This window comes from Hemitrygon akajei, unplaced genomic scaffold, assembly GCF_048418815.1.
Source record: "Hemitrygon akajei unplaced genomic scaffold, sHemAka1.3 Scf000045, whole genome shotgun sequence".
In the NCBI taxonomy this organism is placed as follows: domain Eukaryota; kingdom Metazoa; phylum Chordata; class Chondrichthyes; order Myliobatiformes; family Dasyatidae; genus Hemitrygon; species Hemitrygon akajei.
In genome coordinates, this window is record NW_027331931.1 from 4,485,555 (window position 1) to 4,509,222 (window position 23,668).

The 23,668-nt window shown below is 45.9% G+C and overlaps 1 protein-coding gene across 1 annotated transcript in view; it reads right to left on the reverse strand.

The window, feature by feature from the left end:
* Window positions 1-12,302: 12,302 nt before the first annotated feature.
* The window catches only part of LOC140720589 (general transcription factor II-I repeat domain-containing protein 2-like), a 46,289-nt gene continuing 34,923 nt past the window's right edge, over window positions 12,303-23,668 (reverse strand). The window contains exon 2 of the mRNA XM_073035422.1: window positions 12,303-12,619. Coding sequence (XP_072891523.1) covers window positions 12,303-12,619 — 317 coding nt within the window. The remainder of the gene's footprint in view (window positions 12,620-23,668) is intronic.

Here is a 23,668-nt window from a genome sequence, read left to right on the forward strand (position 1 = left end):
ATAATCCTATCTGATCCGTTCTTCCTGAACCTTAAGTATCTTCTTTTCTTCACCTTGACGAGCTGTTCCATATTTCTTGTCAGCAAGTGTTACTTTACGCTATCACCCTTTGCCTGCCTCAATGAGACAAGCTTAAACTGAACCCACGTAAGTGTTTTCTGAACAATTTCCACATATTTGTTGTGCATTTCCTTATTTAACTTCCCAAGTTCTGGCCAGGAAGCACCACACATCGCAGATCTCCAGTTAAATACATCCCATGCTCCCTAGTCATATCCCCGTGTACGTTAAACGGAGGGGAGTTCTGCCCTATTGTTCTGACATGCTGACAATCGGAGAGACCTGTCACCTGATCCGTTCTCTTTTCTAATATTAGATCCGGTCTGGATTATTCGCTAGACCGCCTTTCTTTTTATATTGACATGAATCCTTCCAGCACACAACTGAGAGATTATGCCAGACCTTTTACCCAGAGAAGGTGCCAATGAATATTGTGGAATGTTCACTTACCCGTGGCAATAACATGGCACATGCCCAAGATCCGCTTCCCGATTGGTTCCTCACCGTTCCCGTTGCAATTTGTTTTTGTTTTGTAAATCTAGTGGGCGGCTATACAGAATACTCCAAACTGGGTGATCGCGCCCTTCATGTCTCTGTGTTCGTTTCACAGTCTATTAACAAACGAACGCTCCACGTTGTCCTCCCTTTCTGCAGCTGCGATACTATCCCTGGTTTCACATCACACTCCCCTTACACTCTGTTACCCGACCCTGTCCATTTTGAAACATCTAAAACCTGGAAACTCCTGAAGCCATCCCTGCCCTGTTGACAGTCGAGTGTCTGTGATAGTTTGGAACATACTTCAACCAAAGTGACAATCACGCCAGCAGCATTGAACGTTTATATTGCTACCTACCTGAACTGTATAAAGTCAGCAATACTCCGCCATTTCTGCAATTTCCGGATGACCAGGCATATGATTGTTTGGATTTATGACGTATATGCCAAAGCTGTTCATTGTAAAACGGCTTTATTTGAAAACTCCGCGGAACTGTCATTAGACGCGGGCGTTATCTACACAGATGACCATTGAATGTAAACATATACTTCATTCCATTCCTCAGCTCCTCTCTGAATTTCCTCTGTGTCAGTGTATAGATACAAGTGTTGGTGCACATGCTGAGAAATTGTAACATGTACCCAAATTGTTGTAGGATGTATACCGGGGAACACAAATATCTGTCCTCGTAAAAATAGTTTTGCACTTGCCATTTTAGAGAACGGGCTACATAGGGCATCCACAATAATATGAAATTAGCTGATATAGAAAACATCAAAATCATCGATTTTCTGCGTTTTTCCACCTCGGCATCTTTCTGATTGTCGCTGTTGTGCCGAAGCTTTCTGCGGACTCTATTTGCCACAACGATACACCTTACGGTTAACCCGTTAAAGACCAGGATTAAGCCGATTGGTATCAATGGTGTTAAAATGCTATGCAGTAATGCGTATCCTCTCCACACGGGTGAAGTGGCGTATTCATATGTGCCGGTGCACCGCCACGGCATTTTGTCAATGATGACGTAAGGTTCAATGGCAAAGTATAACGGGACACATCTCCCGCAGCTCACTATAACCACGGTCATGATAACCACCGTTGCTGTTCTCTCGGTGCAGTATCGCTCCCGCAGCTTTCGGCAGCATATTGCGATGAAGCGATCGAAGGTAAAACTGACCGTGAACCAAACAGAACAGTCCTGCGTTACAGCCGCAAATACAAGTGTCAGAGCGCATACAGGAGTCAGGAGCAGGGATCTGGAATAAATGTAGATATTGTTGGTCCGATCCACTAAAGCAACAACGATAACCACCATCAGATCCGCTGTTGCCATTCCAACCAGATAACGGGTGATGCATTTGGAGAGTCCGCATTTTCCCCGAGAAAGGATCACAATCGCCGTTAAATTAACTGCAAGAAATTTGGAAACAAAATAGAAATTCGGTCAGTTTCCTGAATGCCCCCGTTCTACCGATGCTATGCAGGGTATAGTCTGTTTGGAAGTGGAAAGCGGGAATCCAGTGTGTGCGGTCTCGGTCGCTGCACTCCGGCTGGAGGACAATGACGGATGTGAGTGTCAGTGGACTGACGACCTTCCCACAGTTTAGAGCGAGGCATCCGAGTTCCACGACTCACGTACCGGTGAGCAGTCGATCGCTCCTGTAAACAACACCGTTTCCATTATTAGAGGTGAAAGAGCTGAAGGGGTTTGTTTGTAGCGGTGACATGGTGGAGTCAAGGAGATATAAAGCACGAGTTCTCATTTACTGACTTACAGAAGAACAGACCTACGTGTCGAAAATAGACGGGACCGTCATTTAAATAAGCTGCCGCGTTGTTATAAGATCGAAGTGTCTGCACTGATAGAGACTCGGACCTAGATAAGCAGAGACCAGTATCACTTCAGAAAGCCTAGCGAAGAGAAATTATGAAACAATGTCAATATCGGCACCAACTTAATTAACAATAAAATAGAACACTATGATCAAAGTACGGAAAACGTAAATAAAACCATTAGATGCCTGAATCCTCCATTCCGGAAACACGTTTCAGCCGACGGTAACATCTGTGCTCAGTAACAGTGCGGATACCGCAGCAGAGTAACGACGGCACCATACATAAAGTAACCAGCTCCGGCATCTTACCGGGGACACCAACCGCTACAAGTGTGGGATAGAAAATAGCCGCGATGCAGTAAATCGTCGAATATCCCATATTCCGTCAGAAGCAGCGTTCAGTTGTACGGAGCGTTTCAGCTGCTCAGATGGACTGGTGATCGGTTTAGCAGACTTTTATTGAGGTGAGAGCAATTCCACTGAGGCAATTAGCGTGGCGATCACGTCAGGGACATTAGTGACAACCAAATGCAACAAACACTTTTCTTAAACTATTTATACTCACTGTCCCCGTGTCGTTAATTTGACTACTCAAGGGATATTGCAATTTATTTATTTAAAACAAAATATGATGTGTTTTTCCATGCTGTCTTCCATGATGCCTGGCTTCAGCTATTTATATCATTGTTCCTTTAAAACAGTCAATCGTCGTGAATTCGATTTATTTTGTAATATCTGACCGTGCACAGTCGCTTCTGAAACTGAGGGAAGTAGTTTTGTCTGCAGGCGAAATGAAGAACACTTCTTTATTAAAGGGAAACATTTGTTCATTCTTTTCTTCCGTTCGTTCCAGTCATTTCGGGCGGTTTGAGTGATGGAAATCACTGTAAAACTGAGATGCATTACAATAACACTGCAATTATGTTCGTCCAAACATTTTTAAAGCTCCACAGCGATATTCCAGAGACCTGTCGTCAAAATGGATACGTCTCTTCGGGAGATTAGCGAGGGCTGTGGACAGTTTGAAGAACAATGTTTTCCAGCGCACACATGGGCCGTTTGGAAGGAACCTGACCTCTGCCAGTGAATGACCTGACCACCCCATACCCGTGACGTGAGATGTAGTCTGTTTAACTTTAAAGATATTCTCAAACCTGCCATAGTTCTATCACAATTTCTCCATCCATTCTCTGTTTGAACAAAAGTAGCAAGTAAAATCTATGAACTATCTGCAGGTTCTCAGGCTGTTGTGTTATTTGCATGAAGTTGTATTTTTCCCTCTGATTTACTGCCAGGTACATTGCCTTTCGAGCGTCACTATCAGTATGTGCAGGACAGCGTAAGTGTTCAAGCTCACCTGTCAATCACACTTCCTTCTGCTCCTACAGTGCACCGCTCCGTGCCGATTGTGGTTCTCGTACCGAGGAGCGACCGTCAGCTTATTGGAGAGAGTCTCATCACTCTGTTTTCATTGTGGAACTCCTACTAATGTGCGGTACTCGGTTAACTTGAGAATGTATCACCTCTGCCTTCAAATTTATCCGTCCAAAGTGAATCACTTCCTACCTTTCCGGGTTGAACTCCATCTGTAACTGCTCAGCGCTGCTCTGCGTTCTGTCACTGTCCTGTTGTAAACTGGGACAACTTTCTATACTATCCATAATTCCACCAACATTCACATTTTTAAAAATACAATAAGCCACCCGTCCACCTCCACATCCAAATCACTTATAAAACACATAAAGCCGGGTGTCTCAGAAAAGATACCTTCAGGACACCTCTGGTCACCAACATCCAGGGAGAAAACGCTCCATCCACAACTATCCTTTGCCTTCTGTAGGTGTCAGTTCTGAATCCATCAGACAACTTTCTCAGGATACCAAAGCTTCTGACGTTATGAACGATCCTACCATGACTAAACAAAGCCTTATTAAAATGCATTTTTGGCAGATCTATTAACCTTCTTCCATATCACCGTCAATTACCTAAAAAATAAATTTCGAACCAGAGCATCCCATTGACAATAGGTTTTCTGGAACTCAGCTACTAGAGGACATTGACTATCTCCAAGGGGTTTGAGTTGGTTAAAATGATACCAACCCAACTTGTTTGGACCAGTCTGCATTCGATATACTGATGGGCTGGTTTTGTCAGCGACATCATATGCCCCTACGTATCGCGAAGCTGTAAAGGGGCTCGGCTGATATAGAGACATTATAATCTTCTGTTCTACTTCGGACTCTCGCGGTTTGTTCGCACCTCAAAACAAGCTTTGCTCTGCTGTTCCTTCCGTCTCCTATTATGGGCTTCCTCAAAAAAGTGTCGTAATGGACGAGGCGAATCCAATCGCAGGACACAGGCACGAAGATTGAGTTAGGACGCAGACGCAGGTGTGAACGTTGAACAGCAAACAGGAGGGAGTGCAGGAAGGCAAGAGACAGGCAGAGCTGACCTGGGCACGGAGCGTCGAAAGGGAAGCACCAGAAAAATTTTTCGTAGCACGGAGAGACGGAGGTAAATCTCGGTGCTGAGGCAAAACTTAGATAGATAGATAGATAGATACTTTATTCATCCCCATGGGGAAATTCAACATTTTTTCCAATGTCCCATACACTTATTGTAGCAAAGCTAATTACATACAATACTTAACTATTTAAATACATTGAATGGTAACTTAAGCTCAGTCCTAACCCCGGCACTTAACATATCCTACTCCTGGTGGTTGAATTGTAAAGCCGAATGGCATTGGGGAGTAGTGATCTCTTCATCCTGTCTGAGGAGCATTGCATCGATATCAACCTATCGCTGAAACTGCTTCTCTGTCTCTGGATGGTGCTATGCAGAGAATGTTCAGGGTTTTCCATGATTGACCGTAGCCTACTCAGCGCCCTTCGCTCTGCTACGGATGTTATACTCTCCAGTTCTGTGCCAACGACAGAGCCCGCCTTCCTTACCAGCTTATTAAGACGTGAGGCGTCCCTCTTCTTAATGCTGCCTCCCCAACACGCCACCACAAAGAAGAGGGCGCTCTCCACAACTGACCTATAGAACACCTTCAGCATCTCACTACAAACATTGAATGACGCCAACCTTCTAAGGAAGTACAGTCGACTCTGTGCCTTCCTGCACAAGGCATCTGTGTTGGCAGTCCAGTCTAGCTTCTCGTCTAACTGCACTCCCAGATACTTGTCTTATCTTATCCCAAGACTTATCTTGACACGGAGAGACTGAGTCTCACGGGTGGCACTCGGAACTGGGGGACAGTAATCACCGCTCCCTGACATTTAGCATTATCATGGAAAAGGATAGAATCAGAGTGGATAGGAAAAATTTTAATTGGGGAAGGGCAAATAATGAGACTATAAGGCTAGAACTTGCGGGTGTGAATTGAGATGATGTTTTTGTAGGGAAATTTACTATGGACTTGTCGTCGATGTTTAAGGATCTCTTGCAGGATGTTAGGGATAAATTTGTCCCGGTGAGGAAGATAAAGAATGGTAGGGTGAAGGAACCATGGGTGACAAGTGAAGTGGAAAATCTAGTCAGGCGGAAGAAGACAGCATACATGAGGTTTAGGAAGCAAGGATCAGATGAGTCTATTGAGGGATATAGGGGAGCAAGAAAGGAGCTTAAGAAGGGGCTGAGAATAGCAAGAAGCGGTTAAGAGAAGGCCTTGGCGAGTAGGGTAAAAGAAACCCACAAGGCATTCTTCAATAATGTGAAGAACAAAAGGATGACAGGAGTAAGGTAGAACCGGTTAGAGATACAAGTGGGAAGATGTGCCTGGAGGATGTGGAAGTGAGCGAGGTCCTCAATGAATACTTCTCTTCGGTATTCACCACTGAGAGGGAACTTGATGACGGTGAGGACAACATGAGTGAGGTTGATGTTCTGGAGCATGTTGATATTAAGCGAGAGGAGGTGTTGGAGTTGTTAAAATATATTAGGACGGATAAGTCCCCGGGGCCTGATGGAATATTCCCCAGGCTGCTACAGGAGGCAAGGGAAGAGATTGCTGAATCTCTGGCTAGGATCTTTATGTCCTCGTTATCCACGGGAATGGTACCGGAGGATTGGAGGAAAGCGAATGTTGTCCCCTTGTTCAAAAAATGTAGTAGGGATAAACCAGGTAATTATAGACCAGTGAGCCTTACGTCTGTGGTGGGAAAGCTGTTGGAAAAGATTCTTAGAGATAGGACCTATGGGCATTTAGAGAACCATGGTCTGATCAGGGACAGTCAGCAAGGTTTTGTGAAGGGCAGATCGTGCCAAACAAGCCTGATAGAGTTATTTGAGGAGGTGACCAGGCATATAGATGAGGGTAGTGCAGTGGATGTGATCTACATTGATTTTAGTAAGTCATTTGACAAGGTTCCACACAGTAGGCTTATTCAGAAAGTCAGAAGGCATGGGATCCAGGGAAATCTGGCCAGGTGGATTCCGAATTGGCTTGCCTGCAGAAGGCAGAGGGTCATGGTGGAGCAAGTACATTCAGATTGGAGGGTTGTGACTAGTGGTGTCCCACAAGGATCTGTTCTGGGACCTCTACTTCTTGTGATTTTTATTAACGACCTGGATGTGGGGTTAGAGAGATAAGTTGGCAAGTTTGCAGAGGACACAACGGCTGGTGGTGTTGTAGATAGTGTAGAGGATTGTCAAAGATTGCAGAGAGACATTGATAGGATGCAGAAGTGGGCTGAGAACTGGCAGATGGAGTTCAACTTTGAGAAGAGTGAGGTGGTACACTTTGGAAGGACAAACTCCAGGGCAGAGTATAAAGTAAATGGCAGGATACTTGGTAGTGTGGAGGAGCAGAGGGAACTGGGGGTACATGTCCACAGATCCCTGAAAGTTGCCTCACATATAGATGGGTAGTTAAGAAAGCTTATGGTGTGTTAGCATTCATAAGTCGAGGGATAGAATCTAAGAGACGCGATGCAATGATGCAGCTCTATAAAACTCTAGTTAGGCCACATTTGGAGTACTGTGTCCAGGTCTTGTCGCCTCAGTATAGGAAGGATGTGGAAGCGTTGGAAAGGGTACAGAGGAGATTTACCAGGATGCTGCCTGGTTTAGAGAGTATGGATTATGATCAGAGATTAAGGGAGCTGGGGCTTTACTCTTTGGAGTGAAGCAGGATGAGAGGAGACATGATAGAGGTGTACAAGATATATGGACAGAGTGGACAGCCAGTGCCTCTTCCCCAGGGCACTACTGCTCAGTACAAGAGGGCATGGCTTTAAAGTAAGGGGAGGGAAGTTCAAGGGGGATATCAGAGGAAGGTTTTTCACTCAGAGATTGATTGGTGTGTGGAATACACTGCCTGAGTCAGTGGTGGAGGCAGATACACTAGTGAAGTTCAAGAGACTACTAGGAAGGTATATGGAGGAATTTAAGGTGGGGGGGGGTTATATGGGAGGCAGGTTTTAAGGGTCGGTACAACATTGTGGGTCGAAGGGCCTGTAGTGTGCTGTACTGTTCTATGTTCTATTAACTGGAGTCGAGCTGAGAAAACTTTACACAAAGAGGCTAAGTTTCACAGGTAATTCTCTGCAATGAAGCAATACATAGAACACGCGGCCCTAAACGGCCGGGAAATGTCCTGACGAAGGGTCTGGGCCCGAAACGTCGACAGCGCTTCTCCCTATAGATGTTGCCTGGCCTGCTGTGTTCCACCAGCATTTTGTGTGCGTTGTTGTTTGAATTTCTAGCATCTGCAGATTTCCTCGGGAAATGTTAATTACCACGCAGGCAAAACCAACGATCTGGCAACTAGTGTTTGTGAAGCCTGGGTTCTTATGCTGCAGGTCTTGATGAAAACCAGGTGTGCCATCATCAAAGGGAACTAGGGGAAAAAATGGGGAATTAACGGTCAAAGCCGTGGCACAATCAAAGGGAATTAGGAATAAAATGGGAATTAACGGTCGGAACCGTGATAGTACCAACACCAACCCTCCCCCCACCCCGCCCACCTCAACTGGAGCCTCCAGGCGAACCACCAGGCCTGTCCAAATTGTCTCGATGGAATTCATGGATGAGAGAAGGGTCTACGATGAAGGAGCGGGGAATCCAGGAGCGTTCCTCTGGGCCGTATCCCTTCCAATCGACCAGGTACTGGAGACCCCTGCCTCGGAGGCGCACATCCGGTAATTGCCGGGCGGTGAACGTTGGGCAGTCGTCAATGATCCAGGCGGGTGGAGGAGATTCAGCAGAAGGGCACACAGGGCTGACAGTTCCAATCTGGAGACGTGGAACGTGGGATGAAAGTGCATGCATCTGGGCAGTTTGAGTCTGACCACTGAGGGGTTGATGATACTCTCAGTTTTGAATAGTCCCAGGTATCGAGGGACGAGTTTCCTGGGATTCATTCTTGAGAGGGTTGTCTTTTGAAGACAGCCAAACCTTCTGCCCAGGCCGGTCATTTGGTGCAGGAATTCGATGGCGATCTGCGATCTTCCGGTTGCGGTCGGCCGAGTGGAGCAGGGCCGCACGTGCCTCCTTCCAGACTTTGCCGCACTGGCGGAGATGGGCCTGAACTGATGGCACAGCAATATCATCTTCATGTGCAGGAAACAGAGGGGGTTGGTAACCGAGGGAGCATTCGAAGGGCGACATACCGGTGGCGATGCTGACCAGGGATTTGTGGGCGTACTCTACCCAATCGAGATGGGTGCTCCAGGATGACCGGTTGTTGGCGGCTTCCAAGTCCTGCTTACCTCGTTCTGTTTGACCGTTTGTCTGCGGATGGAAACCGGATGACAGACATACGGAGGCTCCAAGAGCTTGATAAAAAAAAATCTCCGGACTTGAGTGACGAATTAGAGATCCCGGTCGGAAATAATGTCAGAGGGATTCCCGTGAAGGCGGGAGACGTGATGGACGAGAAGGTCAGCTGTTCCACCGGCGGCTGTAGGGAGTTTGGGAAGAGCTACGAAGTTCACAACCTTGGAGAAGCGGTCCATCACGGTGAGTACGGCAGTATTTCCATGTAAAAGGGGTATTCCAGTAACAAAATCCGAGCAATGTGAGACCAAGGGCGGCTAGGGACAGGTACGGGACGAAGCAACCCAGCAGGTGGTCGATGGAGGATTTTCCGCGGGCACACACAGAACAGGCAGAGACGAAAGAGCGGGTGTCAGCGTCAATGGTGGGCCACCAGAAATCTCTCTTCAGAAGGGATAGAGTCCAATCGATTCCGGGATGGCAGGCGAAACGAGACGTGTGCCCCCACTGGAGAGTCTGCGATCGAACAGAATCGGGTACAAAGAAGCGAATGGAGGGTCCTTTGCTGGGTCAGGGTGAATCCGTTGGGCCTCTTTGACTATGGCCTCGATCTCCCAGGTGAGAGCAGCCACCAAACCGGATTGTGGCGGGAATTCAGGTGTTAGGCGGTTTGGATATATGCGAGGTTCTTGTGTTCAGTCCAGACGATAAACGGATGTTCCGCTGCCTCCAGCCAGTGCCTGCACTCCTCCAAAGCAAATTTGACCGCCAATACCTCCCGGTTCCCTACGTCGTAATTTCGTTCGGCGGGAGACAGCCGGCGAGAAAAGAAGGCACGGGGATGAAGTTTTTGATCAGGACCAGAACGTTGGGAGAGGACAGCTCTCACCCCAGAGCCGGAGGCTTCGACCTCCGCAATGAACTGACAGGAGGAGTCTGGTTGAACCGTGATGGGAGCGAAGGTGAAACAACTCTTCAGCTCCGAGAAGGCAGCGGGGGTCGCAGTGAAAAGGGGTATCAGGAGAGGTGAGTCGAGTAAGGGGCGCTGCCAACCGGCTACAATCCCTGATGAAACGCCGATTCAAGTTTGTAAACACCAGAAATCTCTGGAGTTGCTTGCGTGTTGTGGGTGTAGGCCACTCCGCCACCGGCCGGATCTTTTTGGGATCCGCCGTCTCCTGCCGGCTCTCGATGATGTATCCTGAAGGAACGTGAAACTCGCACTTCTCAGCTTTTACGGATACTTTGTTCCCCCAAAGCGTCTGCAGAAACTGATGGACATGGTGTGTGTGTTCCTGAAGACTGCGGGAAGAAGATCAGGATGTCATCCAAATAAACAAACACGAAGCGGTTAATAAAATCTCTAAGGACATCGTTTATCAACGCTTGGAAAACGGACGGGGCATTGGTGAGGCCGAATGTCATGAGCAGGTATTCGATGTGACCAAGCAGAGTGTTGAACGCTGATTTTCGCTCATCTCCCTGCTTTATCCTGACCAGATGAAAGGCACTTGATAGGTCCAACTTGGAGAAGATGGTGGCTCCATGAAGTGGTTCGAAAGCAGAGTTGAGAAGGGGTTGTGGATATTTGCTCTTTATGGTTATGCTATTTGGGTCTCGGTAGTCAATGCAGGGGCGCAAAGAACCGCCATTCTTCCCCACAAAGCAGAAACCTGCGCCAACAGGGGAGGATGAGGGTAGGATAATGGCCGCCGGGAGAGATTAATTCAAGTAATCCTCCATTGTTTCCCTTTCTGACCGGGACAAGTTATACAGCAGACTGGTGGGTAGAGGAGCTCTGGGGAAAAGGTCAATAGCCCAATCATAGGGGCGGTGTGGAGGCAGGGAAAGAGCTCATTGTTTTCTGAACACCTCTCCCAGTTCGTGGTGCTTTGCAGGAACTTGGATAAGTCGGGAGCCTCAGCAGCAGATGAGATATTGGTGGCTCACAGGGGAAAGGGCCAAGTGGAGTGACAGAACGGACTCAAGCTGGCTATCTTCCCAGTGCATCAATCAAAATGGGGATTGTGGTGGCTTAACCAAGGGTACCCAAGAACGATAGGAGCTTGAGGGGAGGGCATTAAGTTAAATTGTACCTGCTCCCGAAGGTTCCCAGAGAGAATTAGAGACAGGGGTGGTGTGCAGTATGTGACCTGGGCCAGAAGTCTGCCATCTCGTGCCCAGACTTCTGGAGGTGTGCTCAACGGCTCCCGAGGAATTCCGGCCCGGGAAGCTATGGCTTCATCCAGAAGAATACCCTCAGGACTGGAGTCCACTGGAGCTGACAGAGGCAGGGATTGTTGAAACATAAAGTTGCCGGGATCTGCATCCATGTTCTGCGAACGAAAGGGAATGTTGCCTGGCTCACCACGGTCCCCCTTTCAACCAGTGAGCCTTCTTCCTTTGGCCGAAGGGGACAGATAGCTCGGAATTGGCCAGACTGGCTGCATTATAGACACACCCCCGATCTCAATCTCCGAAGTCGCTCTGTGGGAGAAAGACGGTTCAGTCCTAGCTACATTGGTTCCTCTCTTGGGGTGGTGAAAACGGCCAGGCCGGGAGCTATTCTAGGAGCGGGAGGAGGTGAGAGGATAGGGCTGGGAGAAGATGGTAAAGCGTGCCGTGAGGTGACCAAAGTTGTAGGATGACCAGTCCTCAATATCGGAGTCGGTTGTCCAGCTTGTTGGCTAGGGAGATTAATGAATCCAGGATGTTAGTGTCATCATTAGCCACCAACTCGACCTTTGCCATGTCACAGAGGCTTGCCGAAATACCTCCTGGAGTGCCTCATCATTCCACCCGAGACGGCTGCTGGCGTCCGGAACTCCAGGGAGTATTCGCAACACTGCGTGAGCTCTAATGCAGGGTGAGTAGACGCTTAGCGGCAACTTTACCGTGGACTGGATGTTCAAAAATCTTCCTCATTTCTGAGATGAAGGTGGGGAAGGTCTCTGGCTGATTATCCCAAATCACGGTGGCAAACGCTAAGGCAGTTCCTCGCATCAACCCCATGAGGTAAACTATCTTTGATCTGTCCATGGCATATGTGCATGGCTGCTGCTCGAACACCAAGCAGCATTGCAGCAGAAAGGGCCGGCACTTCCCCAGATCCCCAGCGGAGGGTTCTGGTTCAGGTACATGCGGCCCTCTTAGCGGTCGTGTTAATGACGCAAGGGGCGCCGCCACTACAAGCTGTCCGGGCTGGTCAGACAGAGTTCCCGGAGTGGACGGGGGAAGATGGGCGGATACTCGGTCGACCTGTTCACTGACAGGGAGCGGAGGTTCTCCGTGACATCCCGGAGCAGCCGGTCGCGCAGGCCCAGTGGGGACCCCTGGCTGGCGAGTGCTTGTTGCAGGGGGTTCGTGTCCGCTGGCTTCATTATGGCCAGTTCGTTCTGTTGCAATGAGCGACTGAAGCGAACCCGAGAGCAGGACACAGGCACGGAGATTACGTTGGGGATGTTGGCGCTGACGTGAACGTGGAACAGCAAACAGGAGGAATCTTGACACGGAGACGGGGTTTTCATGGAATATCTTCAAACTGGAGCTGAACTTAGAACTAACGTTTCTTATCGGTCAGGAAACTGTAACCGGTCCATTATAACTGCGTTGATATCATTTTATTAACTGCACAACACATCCTCCTGGGTCCTGCACCCACAATCCTGAAGCGTTTATATCCGTTCCTCAGAGTCGGGCCATTTTCTTAATATGTAACTAAGAAAGTAACCTCTCCAATAATCCGACCCCACACCTCTGGTTCTTTTCGTCCTTTCAATTTCCGATTTAAATATCCTAATCTAGTTGGTGGTTCAACCCAAATCTGGAGTGGAAATCAAAAATAGACTCTCAAACCTGCTCAAACTCTACCTGTAGCTCTGTCGCCCGAGCCTCGGCGCCGTCTTTTTAAATCTCTTCTGCAGTCATTCCAGCTTACAGATTAGTTTCAAATGTCACCAAAAAAACACAACAGATGTTGACATATGTCGTTGGCGTGAACGTTTGGCAGAATCCGAAGAAGTGCTACGTTCAGGCCGCAAATGTTGCCATGCTTCCGGCGCCGGTGTCGGTAAGCCGCGCTTCTTTGGAATGTAGGCTGGAACCGGACACCCGGATGACATCGACCTGGTCATGGGGAGAACTAAACAACTCCTTACAGACAGTAGCAGCAAATGATCCCCGCTTAATTGCAATCTTCTCATAGCAGAGTAAGCAACACTGAACACAATATAGCAATTATGGAGATTAAATATTGAAAGATAGCTTATCGGCCGTGTAAGACGACATAGACTTTGTAATGGGTCTAGGGATAATATATACTCCAATTCGATTCCCCAAGTTAAAAGTGCCAAGCTCCAGTGGGCATGTTTTTCCGGTTATAGGGGTAAGTTTAAAGGAGACATTTGTGGCCGGATTTTACTTAGAGAGTGGGACAGACCCAGAAGAGATTACCGTGTAAATATAAAAATACATGACAAACACATGGATTTCTTTATCTTCCCGATCTTTCTCCGTGTACCCCGCCCATTCCCTCGTTCTTGACTTATCTGCCTAATTCACAATTTTACCTCCACTCTTACTCCCTACCTTCTCCTCTTATGTCTATTATTGGCGTCGCTCTCCTATGAAATTCTTTCTTTTCAATTATGTACCTTTCACATCCCATAATCTCACTTAATTAAACATCCTAACGCACGTGGCTTCACCTATCACCTGGAAAACTTGTACCTTTATCTTTCCTCCCACCTGCTTATTGTGTTACTCTGGATTTCAGCTGGATGGTGTTGTGGACGGTGTACAATTTGTCGAGGGGATTTCAGTGGCCAGTTCCTTACACAGAGGGTGGTGGTAAGGGTTCTTTCTTCAGGAGCAGTTAAAACAGGCACATGCCGGACCGTGAAATCAAGCACCAAACCATTCCTCCCAGAGGAATCTGAAGTGGAGAGAATGATCTTGGGTGTCAATATATCTGACGAACTAGTCTGGACGCAACATATTGACGCAGCTATAAAGAAGGGAAGACAGCGGGTATGTTTCTTCAGGAATTTCAGGTGATTCAGTTTGTGGTTTAAAACACTGGAAAACCTCTTCAAACCTCCCATGGAGTACATTCTGACTGGCTGTTTCGCCTTTTGGTATCGAGGGGTGCTTCTGCACAAGATCGAAATAAGTTGCAGAAACTTGGAAAATCCTGCAGCTGATCGTACTGTTGCCGTAAAGATAACAGATTTCACGACAAATGCCGGTGATGTTAAATCTGATTCTCATGTAGGGAGAATGTGTTAGATTGATCATAGATTGGTTGAAGAGCTAGCATTAGATCGTGGGACGAAGGGCCTGTATGTGCTGTAATATTCCATGTTGTATGTTCTATCCAGTGTGCTGTAACTTACTATGTAGGTCCCGTTGATGAATTATTGAAAGCTACGACGCCTTCCCTTTCCTGACTACTCTCAATGCGACTGAGAGTACTGCGGGAGAATTATTAACAACAGGCCATAAATGTCAGTGCCGCCCGCTGGCTGGTATCTATAGTTTTGATTGGAAGGGACTCGTCAAGTATTGCGTAATAAGGAATTGCCCTCGGTATTCGGTCTACCCTGGTCATGGGGTATGAAGGGAAGTATCAGGACAAACAGGAACATTAGCCATAGTCAGTATGGGCCAGTGCATAGCAGGTCGCGTCGAACCAATCTCACAGAGCCTTCTGAGGTAGTTACCAGCAATGGTGTTAAAGGCAGGGCAGTGGATGCAACCTGTCAGAATTATTTCATCTATAAACGTTTTTTAGTGTATTTGTTGTCATACCAAATCTCTTCAAACTCTTAAAGACGTATAGACTCTGCCTTGCCTTCTTTATAACTGCATCGATATGTTGGGACCAGGTTAGGTCCGCCGAGATTTTGACACCCAGGATCTTGCAGCTGCTCAGTCTCCACTTTTAATCCCTCGCTGAGGATTGGCATGTGTTCCTTCGTCCTACCCTTCCTGAAGTCCACAATCAGCTCGTTCGTCTTACTGAAGTTGAGCGCAAGGTTTTTGCTGCGATACCACTCCAGTAGTTGGTATATCTCGCTCCGGTACGCCCCCCGGTACGTCTCCATATGAGATTCTACCAACAATGGTTGTATCATCAGCAAATTTATAGATGGTAATCCAGTTATAGCCACACAATCATGGGCATAAGGAGAATAGAGCAGTGGGTGAAGCGCATCAGTGTTGATCGTCAGCGAGGAGGAGTATCCATCCGCACAGATTGTATACTTCAGTTAGGAAGTCGAGGATCCAGTTTGTTATGAGTGATGAGCAGACCTGATGGACAATGGGGTGAAGGGTTAACCATTCCCAAACCCCCCTCCTGAGAACTACAAACTATTGCTGTTGTTATGCTGCTCATGAGAGAGAGAAATAAAACCCAGGCAAGAACATTTGCTACAGATAAGAGGGGGAGAGTGAGACTGTTGATTAACTGTATTATGACTTCTATAAGGATTATTTACTTTCTACTACTTTGCTCGTTAACATTCCTCAGTGGACTGTAGGAGTGGCATGATTTAAATGACACGGTCATTCAGGATTGATGTATAGCTGAGTCCCCATTGGTAGGGATAAAAGACAGGTCTGGAGAGACACCCTCCAGACACACCGGTGGACCCTGACTGAGGGTTGTGAGCCCACAAGGAAAGGTGGGGGATTCTAAGACCGAACCAGCAGGTCGGTCAGTAAGGCTATCAGTGTAAAAGCAGGGCCGGTGGGGACTTGTGTGCGTGTCCACTCATGCCAGAGTGACGAGTCCACCACAGAAGAACGGTCTAGCAGAAGGACGGAGAGGTCATAGCTGGATGACCACGACGGTACGACGGAATAAGAAAAAATAATTGAAGGTTTGCCTGACTGCAGCTGTTAAATCTCGTTCGCTCTCTCGCTCTCTCTCTCTCTCTCTCTCTCTCTCTCTCTCTCTCTCTCTCTCTCTCTCTCTCTCTCTCTCTCTCTCTCTCTCTCTCTCTCTCCAACGATTACAACACAACAAGCATAACTACCTCAGCACTCATGAACTGAACTGAACTTTATACTATTCTATGACAATTCATTTACCCCTAGACATCGATAGAGCTTGTTTATTACTGCTTATTATTATTCCTACACTTTTAGGTTTGTTACTGTTAACTTGTGTTATATGTATATTTGCATTATTGGTATTGGTTTGCTTATTTTACTAATAAACACTTTTGATATATAGTACCACCAGACTCCAACGGATTCTTCTTTCTCTGCTGGTCAGACACCCAGTTACGGGGTACGTAACAAATTGCAGAGGGAGGTACAGAGGCCCAGGTTCTGTAACTTCTCAATCAGGATTGTGGGAAAGATTGTCGATTAAAGGACTGATTACAGGAGTTGGAAAGTCATGTTGATGTTATTTAAGAAATGTTGAGTCTTCATTTGGAATATTGTGTGCGGTTTTGCTCACATACCTGCAGGAAAGATTTAAATAAGTTTGAAAGAATGCAGAAAAAAATTACACAGCTATTGCTGGGAATGGATGTGTTGAATAAAAAGTAACGATTACATTATATATCTGGGATAGAACTTCAGTGTCTCACAGGACCGACCAATCTAGAAAGTCGTTAATACTTTTAAATCCCTCTGTCCTTGCACACACTGAAGCATGGAGACGGAGTGAAATGGGTGGTTATAGCAGGAGAAGAATGAAGTGCAAATGAGAAATGATGAAGGGAATATCCACTGAAGGGATATACCTTCACTCTTTCAGTGAGGCGGTAAAGACAGTAGTTCCGTGTTGGAGGTGGGTGTGACAGTGGCCTCAGTACATTGAACAAATCTGTTGTTTTATCGGTGGTAATGGGATCATTCGCCCCGATACTATACAACAAAGGGGTCATTTCATCCGTATGCTATCCTTGGTCAGAGATTGGATGTGAGAACTCTCAGCAGTCGTTGGAGGCTTAGAGTTGTGGAGACGTCATGTTTGATTGTCTTGAATATTAACTCGTGGACGATACATTCATTTCTGTCTCTCTGTCTTGGAGTCAAAAGGTTTGTTAATAGTTGTATGATTGCCATTACAGATGTTTGTTAACTGTTAAACAACTAAGAGCATGCCATTTTCTGCGATATTTTTTATTAATATGAATGCATAGTGGATTTAAAATATCGCACGAGGTGTGGGCATAAGTGAGTTCGATTGAAAGAGAAACATAAAGATTACGGTCATGAATGACTATATTGAAGCCATGTGTTTCTTTAGTTTGTGTTGGGTGGATGACAGAACATCATCCTTGCGTAACACGGCTGCCTGCTGTCTTCCTGCCAGAATTCACTCTATCTACTACATCATTTATGTGTTAGGAAGCCAATTCTGAATCATCCAGACACGTTTCCCTCGATCCCATGCCTCCTGACTTTCTGAATGAGTCTACTATGGGGAACTGATCAAACGCCTGAACAAAATTAATGCACCCACATCGACTTTTCGGATTCATCTTTTGTTTTTCTCATTGTGACAAATAATACAATCTTATTCATAAAGGACAATATGCACCTCAAAAAGCCATGTTGACTCTCCGTAGCTGGACTCCGTTTCTCCAAATGCTCAAAAATTCCCTCTGCAATATTCTTCTCCAATAGTTTACCCACTACTAACATTACTGATTTAAGACTCACTGGTCTATAATTCGGAGGAGTATCCTGCTATTTTTCGTCAACAAAAGAATAATATTTACTCTCCCCCATCTTCTAGTTCTACTTCCGTGGCCAGCGAAGACACAAATATCACGTCCAAAAACTCAGCAATATTATCGCTTGCCTTCCAAAATTACCTGGAATATAGCCCTTCTGGCACTGGGGAATCACCGATCATAATGCTCTCCAAGTTTCCAGCGCATCCTCTTTTCAGCGTCGGCAGGTTCTGGCATATCTGCCTTTTGAAGGGGTGTTCACATTGATCAATGTATTCAGTGAGGAGCTTCACCGCCTGTTTGTACTCCAGACACAAGTTTTCCTCTTTTACCTCCGATCTGCCAACACTCTGTCCAGTCTCCTGCTGTTCTTCACAGTGCAACTCGCCAAGGACTTCTAACTCTTCTAAGTCCATTGTTAAATTATTTTCTGTCTACACTGTGACTCCCCAAAGCCCAACCTTACCCTTTCTTCCAAAACCTTAAATATTTTTCTTTCCTCCTCTTGACGAGTTGCTCCATATTTCTTGTCATCCAGGGTTACTTTACGCTATCATCCTTTTCCTGCGTCTATGAGACAAGCCTATACTGATCCCCATGTCAGTGCTCCCTCAACAATCTCCACATATCTGTTGCACATTTCCCTGAGTACATCATTTCCCAATGTACGTTCCCAAGTTCCTGCCAGGTAGCACCGTAATTCGCAGACCCCCAATTAAATACATTCCACGCCCCCTGGTCCTAACTCTGGGCAAGGCAAATGTCGGGGAGTTCTCCCCTGTATTTCTGAAATGCTGTGCCGCGGAGAGATCTGACACCTGATCCGTTTCCTTTTCTAATATTAGATCCGGTATGGACGGTTCGTTAGTCCACTTGTCTTCCAATAGAGACATGAAACCTTCCTGGACACAACTGAGAAATTATGCCATATTTAATCCTATTAGCCTGGGGAAGTGCTAAAGAATATTATGGAAGTTTCATTTACCCATGTTGATAAAATGGCAAATGTCCAAGTCCCGCTTCCCGATCTGTTCCTCACTGTTCCTGTTGCTGTTTGTTTTTTGTTACAAGAGCAGCTGATTAGAATACTCCATATGTGGTGATCATATATCACTGTTCCTCTCACAGTTTATTAACAAACGAACACTCCACGTTGCCCTCCGAATCTGCAGCTGCGATACTATCCCTGGTTTGCCATCGCACTGTTTTTCCACTCTGTTACCCTACCCTGTCCATTTTGAAACAGCTAAAACACGGAAAGTCCTGAAGCCATCCCTGCCCTTGTGACAGTCGAATGTCTGTAATAGTTTGGAAAATACTTCAACGAACGTAACAGTGACGCCAGCAGCATTGACCGTTTGTATCTCTACCTACCTGAACTGTATGAAGCAAGCAATCTTCCGCCAATTCTGCAATTTCTGGAAGATCAGGCATATACGAGAAAATCTGCAGATGCTGCCATCCCCCTTTCCTTGTCCTAGGCCTCCCTTCCCATGATCCTCCCCCATCTCCATCTCTGTATCCCTTTTGCCAACCAACTTTCCAGCTCTTACCTTCATATCTCCCCCTCCTGTCCTCTCCTATCATTTCGGATTTCCCTCTCCCCCTCCCACATCAAATCTCTTATTCACTCTTCTTTCAGTTATTCCTGACAAAGGGTCTCGGCCCGAATCGTCGTCTGTGCTTCTTCTTATAGGTGGTGCCTGACCTACTGCGTTCCAGCAGCATTTTGTGTGTGTTGCTTGATCAGGCATATGATTGTTTGAACTTATGACATATTTGCCAAACCTGTTCATTGTGAAACGGCTGTATTTGAAAACTCCGCTGAATTACTATTAGACGCGGGTGTTATCTACACAGATGGCCATTTAATGTAAATACATACTTCATTCCATCCCTCAGCTCTTCTCTGAATTTCCTCTGTGTCAACGTATAGATACAAGTATTGGTGCACACACTGAGAATTTGCAACATGAACCCAAATTGCTGTAGGATGTATACCGGGGAACTCAAATATCTGTCCTCGTAAAAGTAGCTTTGTACTTGCCATTTCAGAGAATAGGCTGCAATGGGCATCCACAATAATATGAAATTAGCTGATATAGAAAACAACAAAATAATCGATTTTCTGCGTTTTTCCACCTCGGCATCTTTCTGATTGTCGCTGCTGTGTCGAAGCCTTCTGCGGACTCTATTTGCCACAACGATATGACTTACGGTTAACCCGTTAAACGCCAGGGTTAAGCCGATTGGCAGCAATGCTGTTAAACTGATGGCCAGTAATTCGTATCCTTTCCACATGGGTGAAGTAGCGTATTCATATGTGAAGGTGCACCGCCACGGCATGTTGTCAATGATGACGTAAGGTTCAATGGCAAAGTAAAGCGGGACAGATTTCCCGCAAATCACTATAACCACGGTCACGATAATCACCGCTGCTGTTCTCTCGGTGCAGTATCGCTCCCGCAGCTTTCGGCAACATATTGCGATGAAGCGATCGAAGGTAAAACTGACCGTGAACCAAACAGAACAGTCCGTCGTTACAGTCCGTAATACAAGTGTCAGAGTGCATACAGGAGTGAGGAGCAGGGATCTGGAATAAATGTAGATATTGTTGGTCTGTTCCACTAAAGCAACAACAATAACCGCCATCAGATCCGCTGTTGCCATTCCAACCAGGTAACGGGTGATGCATTTGGAGAGTCCGCATTTTCCCCGAGACAGGATCACAATCGCCGTTAAATTAACTGCAAGAAATTTGGAAACAAAATAGAAATATAGTCAGCAACCTGAATGCCCCCATTCTACCGATGCAATACAGGGTATGGTTTGTTTGGGAGTGGAAAGCGGGAATCCAGTGTGTGCGTTCTCGGTCGCTGCACTCCGGCTAGAGGACAATGACGGATGTGAGTGTCAGTGGATTGGCGACCTTCCCACAGGTTAGAGCGAGGCATCCGAGTTCCATGACTCACGTACAGGTGAACGGAAAATCGGAAACAACACCATTTCTATTATTAGGGGCGAAACAGTTGAGTGCATTGATTACAGAGGGGAGAAAATGGAATCAAAAGATACAAAACACAATTTATGATTTACTGACTTATGTAAGAACATGTACGTGTCGAAAATAGACTGGACCGTCACTTAAATAAGCTGCCGCGTTGTTATAAGGTCGAAGTGTTTGCACCGATAGAGACTCGGGCTTGGAAAAGCAGAGACCAGAATCACTTCAGAAAGCCTAGAGAGGTGAAATTATGAAACAATGTCAATATTGGCACGAACATAATTGACAAAAAAATCACTTCGATCAAAGTGCAAAAGTTAAAATAGAACGATGACAAGCTTGAATCCTCCATTCCGGAAACACGTTTCAGCCGACGGTAGCGTCTGTGCTCAGTAACAGTGCGGATACCGCAGCAGAGTAACGACGGCACCATACATAAAGTAACCAGCTCCGGCATCTTACCGGGGACACCAACCGCTACAAGTGTGGGATAGAAAATGGCCGCGATGTAGTAAATCGCCGAATATCCCATATTCCGTCAGAAGCAGCGTTCAGTTGTACGGAACGTTTCAGCTGCTCAGATGGACTGGTGATCGGTTTAGCAGACTTTTATTGAGGCAAGAGCAATTCCACTGAGGCAATTAGGATGGCGATCACGCCAGGGACATTAGTGACAACCAACTGCGCAAACACTTACGTCAAACTATTTTTACTCACTGTTCCCGTGTCGTTAATTTTGACTACTCAAGGGTTATTGTAATTTATGTGCTTTAAAATAAAATATGATGTGAATTTTCCATGTTATTTTTCATGATACCTGGCTTCAGGTATTTAAATATATTTTTAATATATATCTGTACTGCTTTTAAAGTTGGCATTCATCTTGATTTCCATTTATTTTGTAACATTTGACGTCCTGTCACTGTCCTGTTGGTAATCTGTGACAAACTTCTATACGCTCCGTAATTGCACCAACTTACAAATCTCTGAAAATACAATAAACCACCCTTCCACCTCCTCATCCAAGTCATTCATAAAAGGAAAAATACGGAGGTCTCAGAACAGATCTCCGTAGTACTCCACTATTCACCGACATCCAGGGAGCATTTTTTCCATCCACAACTATGCTTTGCCTTCTGCAAGTTAACACATGGTCCTTCTGCGGGACATATCCTGAAACTCCTTTTCTAGCCGATTTATCTGCGTTCTCATTGGGCACAAATCAAACAATTCTTGCGATTAAGTACATCCCCTCGCAGATTTGGCCACCAACACAGATTCTTCAACTGCTCCATACATCTATCTGCTCCTCGATGCTCACTAATTTCTCGGTGCAAGTACATCATCTGGTTTCTTTCACAATTCCGCACCTCAAATTTACCACTATCAAGTATAATCCAAATCCGTGCCTGTATCCATCGATATTTCCCATAATCTTCAGCATCCTCCCCTGTTTGTACCTTTGCTAACTCCTGATCCTGTTGCAGTGTCATGACTAAGTCTATATGTGTACAGTTTGCTGGTTTCTCTGTCTTTCCTACCTCCATATCTGAATTCCACTTCACCACCCAACTTGATTATAGTTTGGTAACTCACCAGCTCTCCTGCTCCCTTCCGGGGATGTCTTTAACTGATCATCCACCTTTTTAATCCATCAGTGTTTTTTCTTGCCTTCTCAAATATTTACTTCAACAAAGGAGCTGATGATAAAGGTCTGTTTTCTATTGGGATATAACCTAAAGATTCCTATAACGGTAAATATTCTGTCAAAGCACATGAGCATCCAGTGAATGAAGGGAGATGGGTCATGTACTGACATCAGAGTTTAGTCTCATTTGGTATCGTGTTCAGCGCAGGAGTAGTGAGTCAAATGGCTTGTTCCGGTTCTCTACTGTTCCATGATCCCAACATGTCCAGGAGATGTGTTCACATTGTGATATCAGTCTGTCCATCATCTTCGGTCCATTTACCCCCATTCATCTCGTCCTTCTGCACTGACGGGTGTAACACAGGACACTGTGTTTTGCATCACCGGAACAAGCTCTCCCGCCAGCCATGTCCCTGACGAGCGGGACGTTCCTGGCTGTGCAGTGATGTAGCAGTGACAGCAATTTCTCAGAGTTCATCAGGCAATCGCCTGCTGCAATGTGGAGCTTCAGATGACTCCAAATGTCAAACTTGAGCTTTCCTCGCATTCCTGCTCCCAAACTCTCTCTGTGCTGCACAGAACAACGTAGTTACAATTTTCACAGTCAAAAATGCGTGGCATATTGCAGACGAGTCTGAAACTGTCATAGGAAAATCGAGATGATTCTTATATTATTTATGAGTGGGACATAACTCGAGTAGATTCACGCTCTGGTTCACATTGAGGAATATGTGACAGATTCAGCAAACGCAAGAGTGCAGAGATACACGATGAAGGAGCAAATTAGAATTGCTGAGGGGAATGTATTCATATAGATCATGCAGGAACATGAAACAAGCTGCCTTGGTGGGTTTTATTTCGATCAATTTATGAAATTAATTACGCACTTACTTGTTTAATTTAATTAATATATTTATTTTGTTTATTTTCATTCAATACTTCAGAAGTTGTGTTGCCAAACCATAGAGCTTTACTGATCAGATGCTGCTCAATTGGCGCTATGTGGTTTAGCAACGAACAGCATGCAGAATTATGCCGGGCCGAATGGGCTGTTTGACATATAAACCTATGACACTGAATGTGCTGCTCAATACAACCGTCATCATTCATCAATGCACTGTCTCTCACAGTTCTAACATAATCCAACTGCAGAAGAATCTTGTTCTAAGAATAGCTCAGTGAATACAGATTCTATTTTAA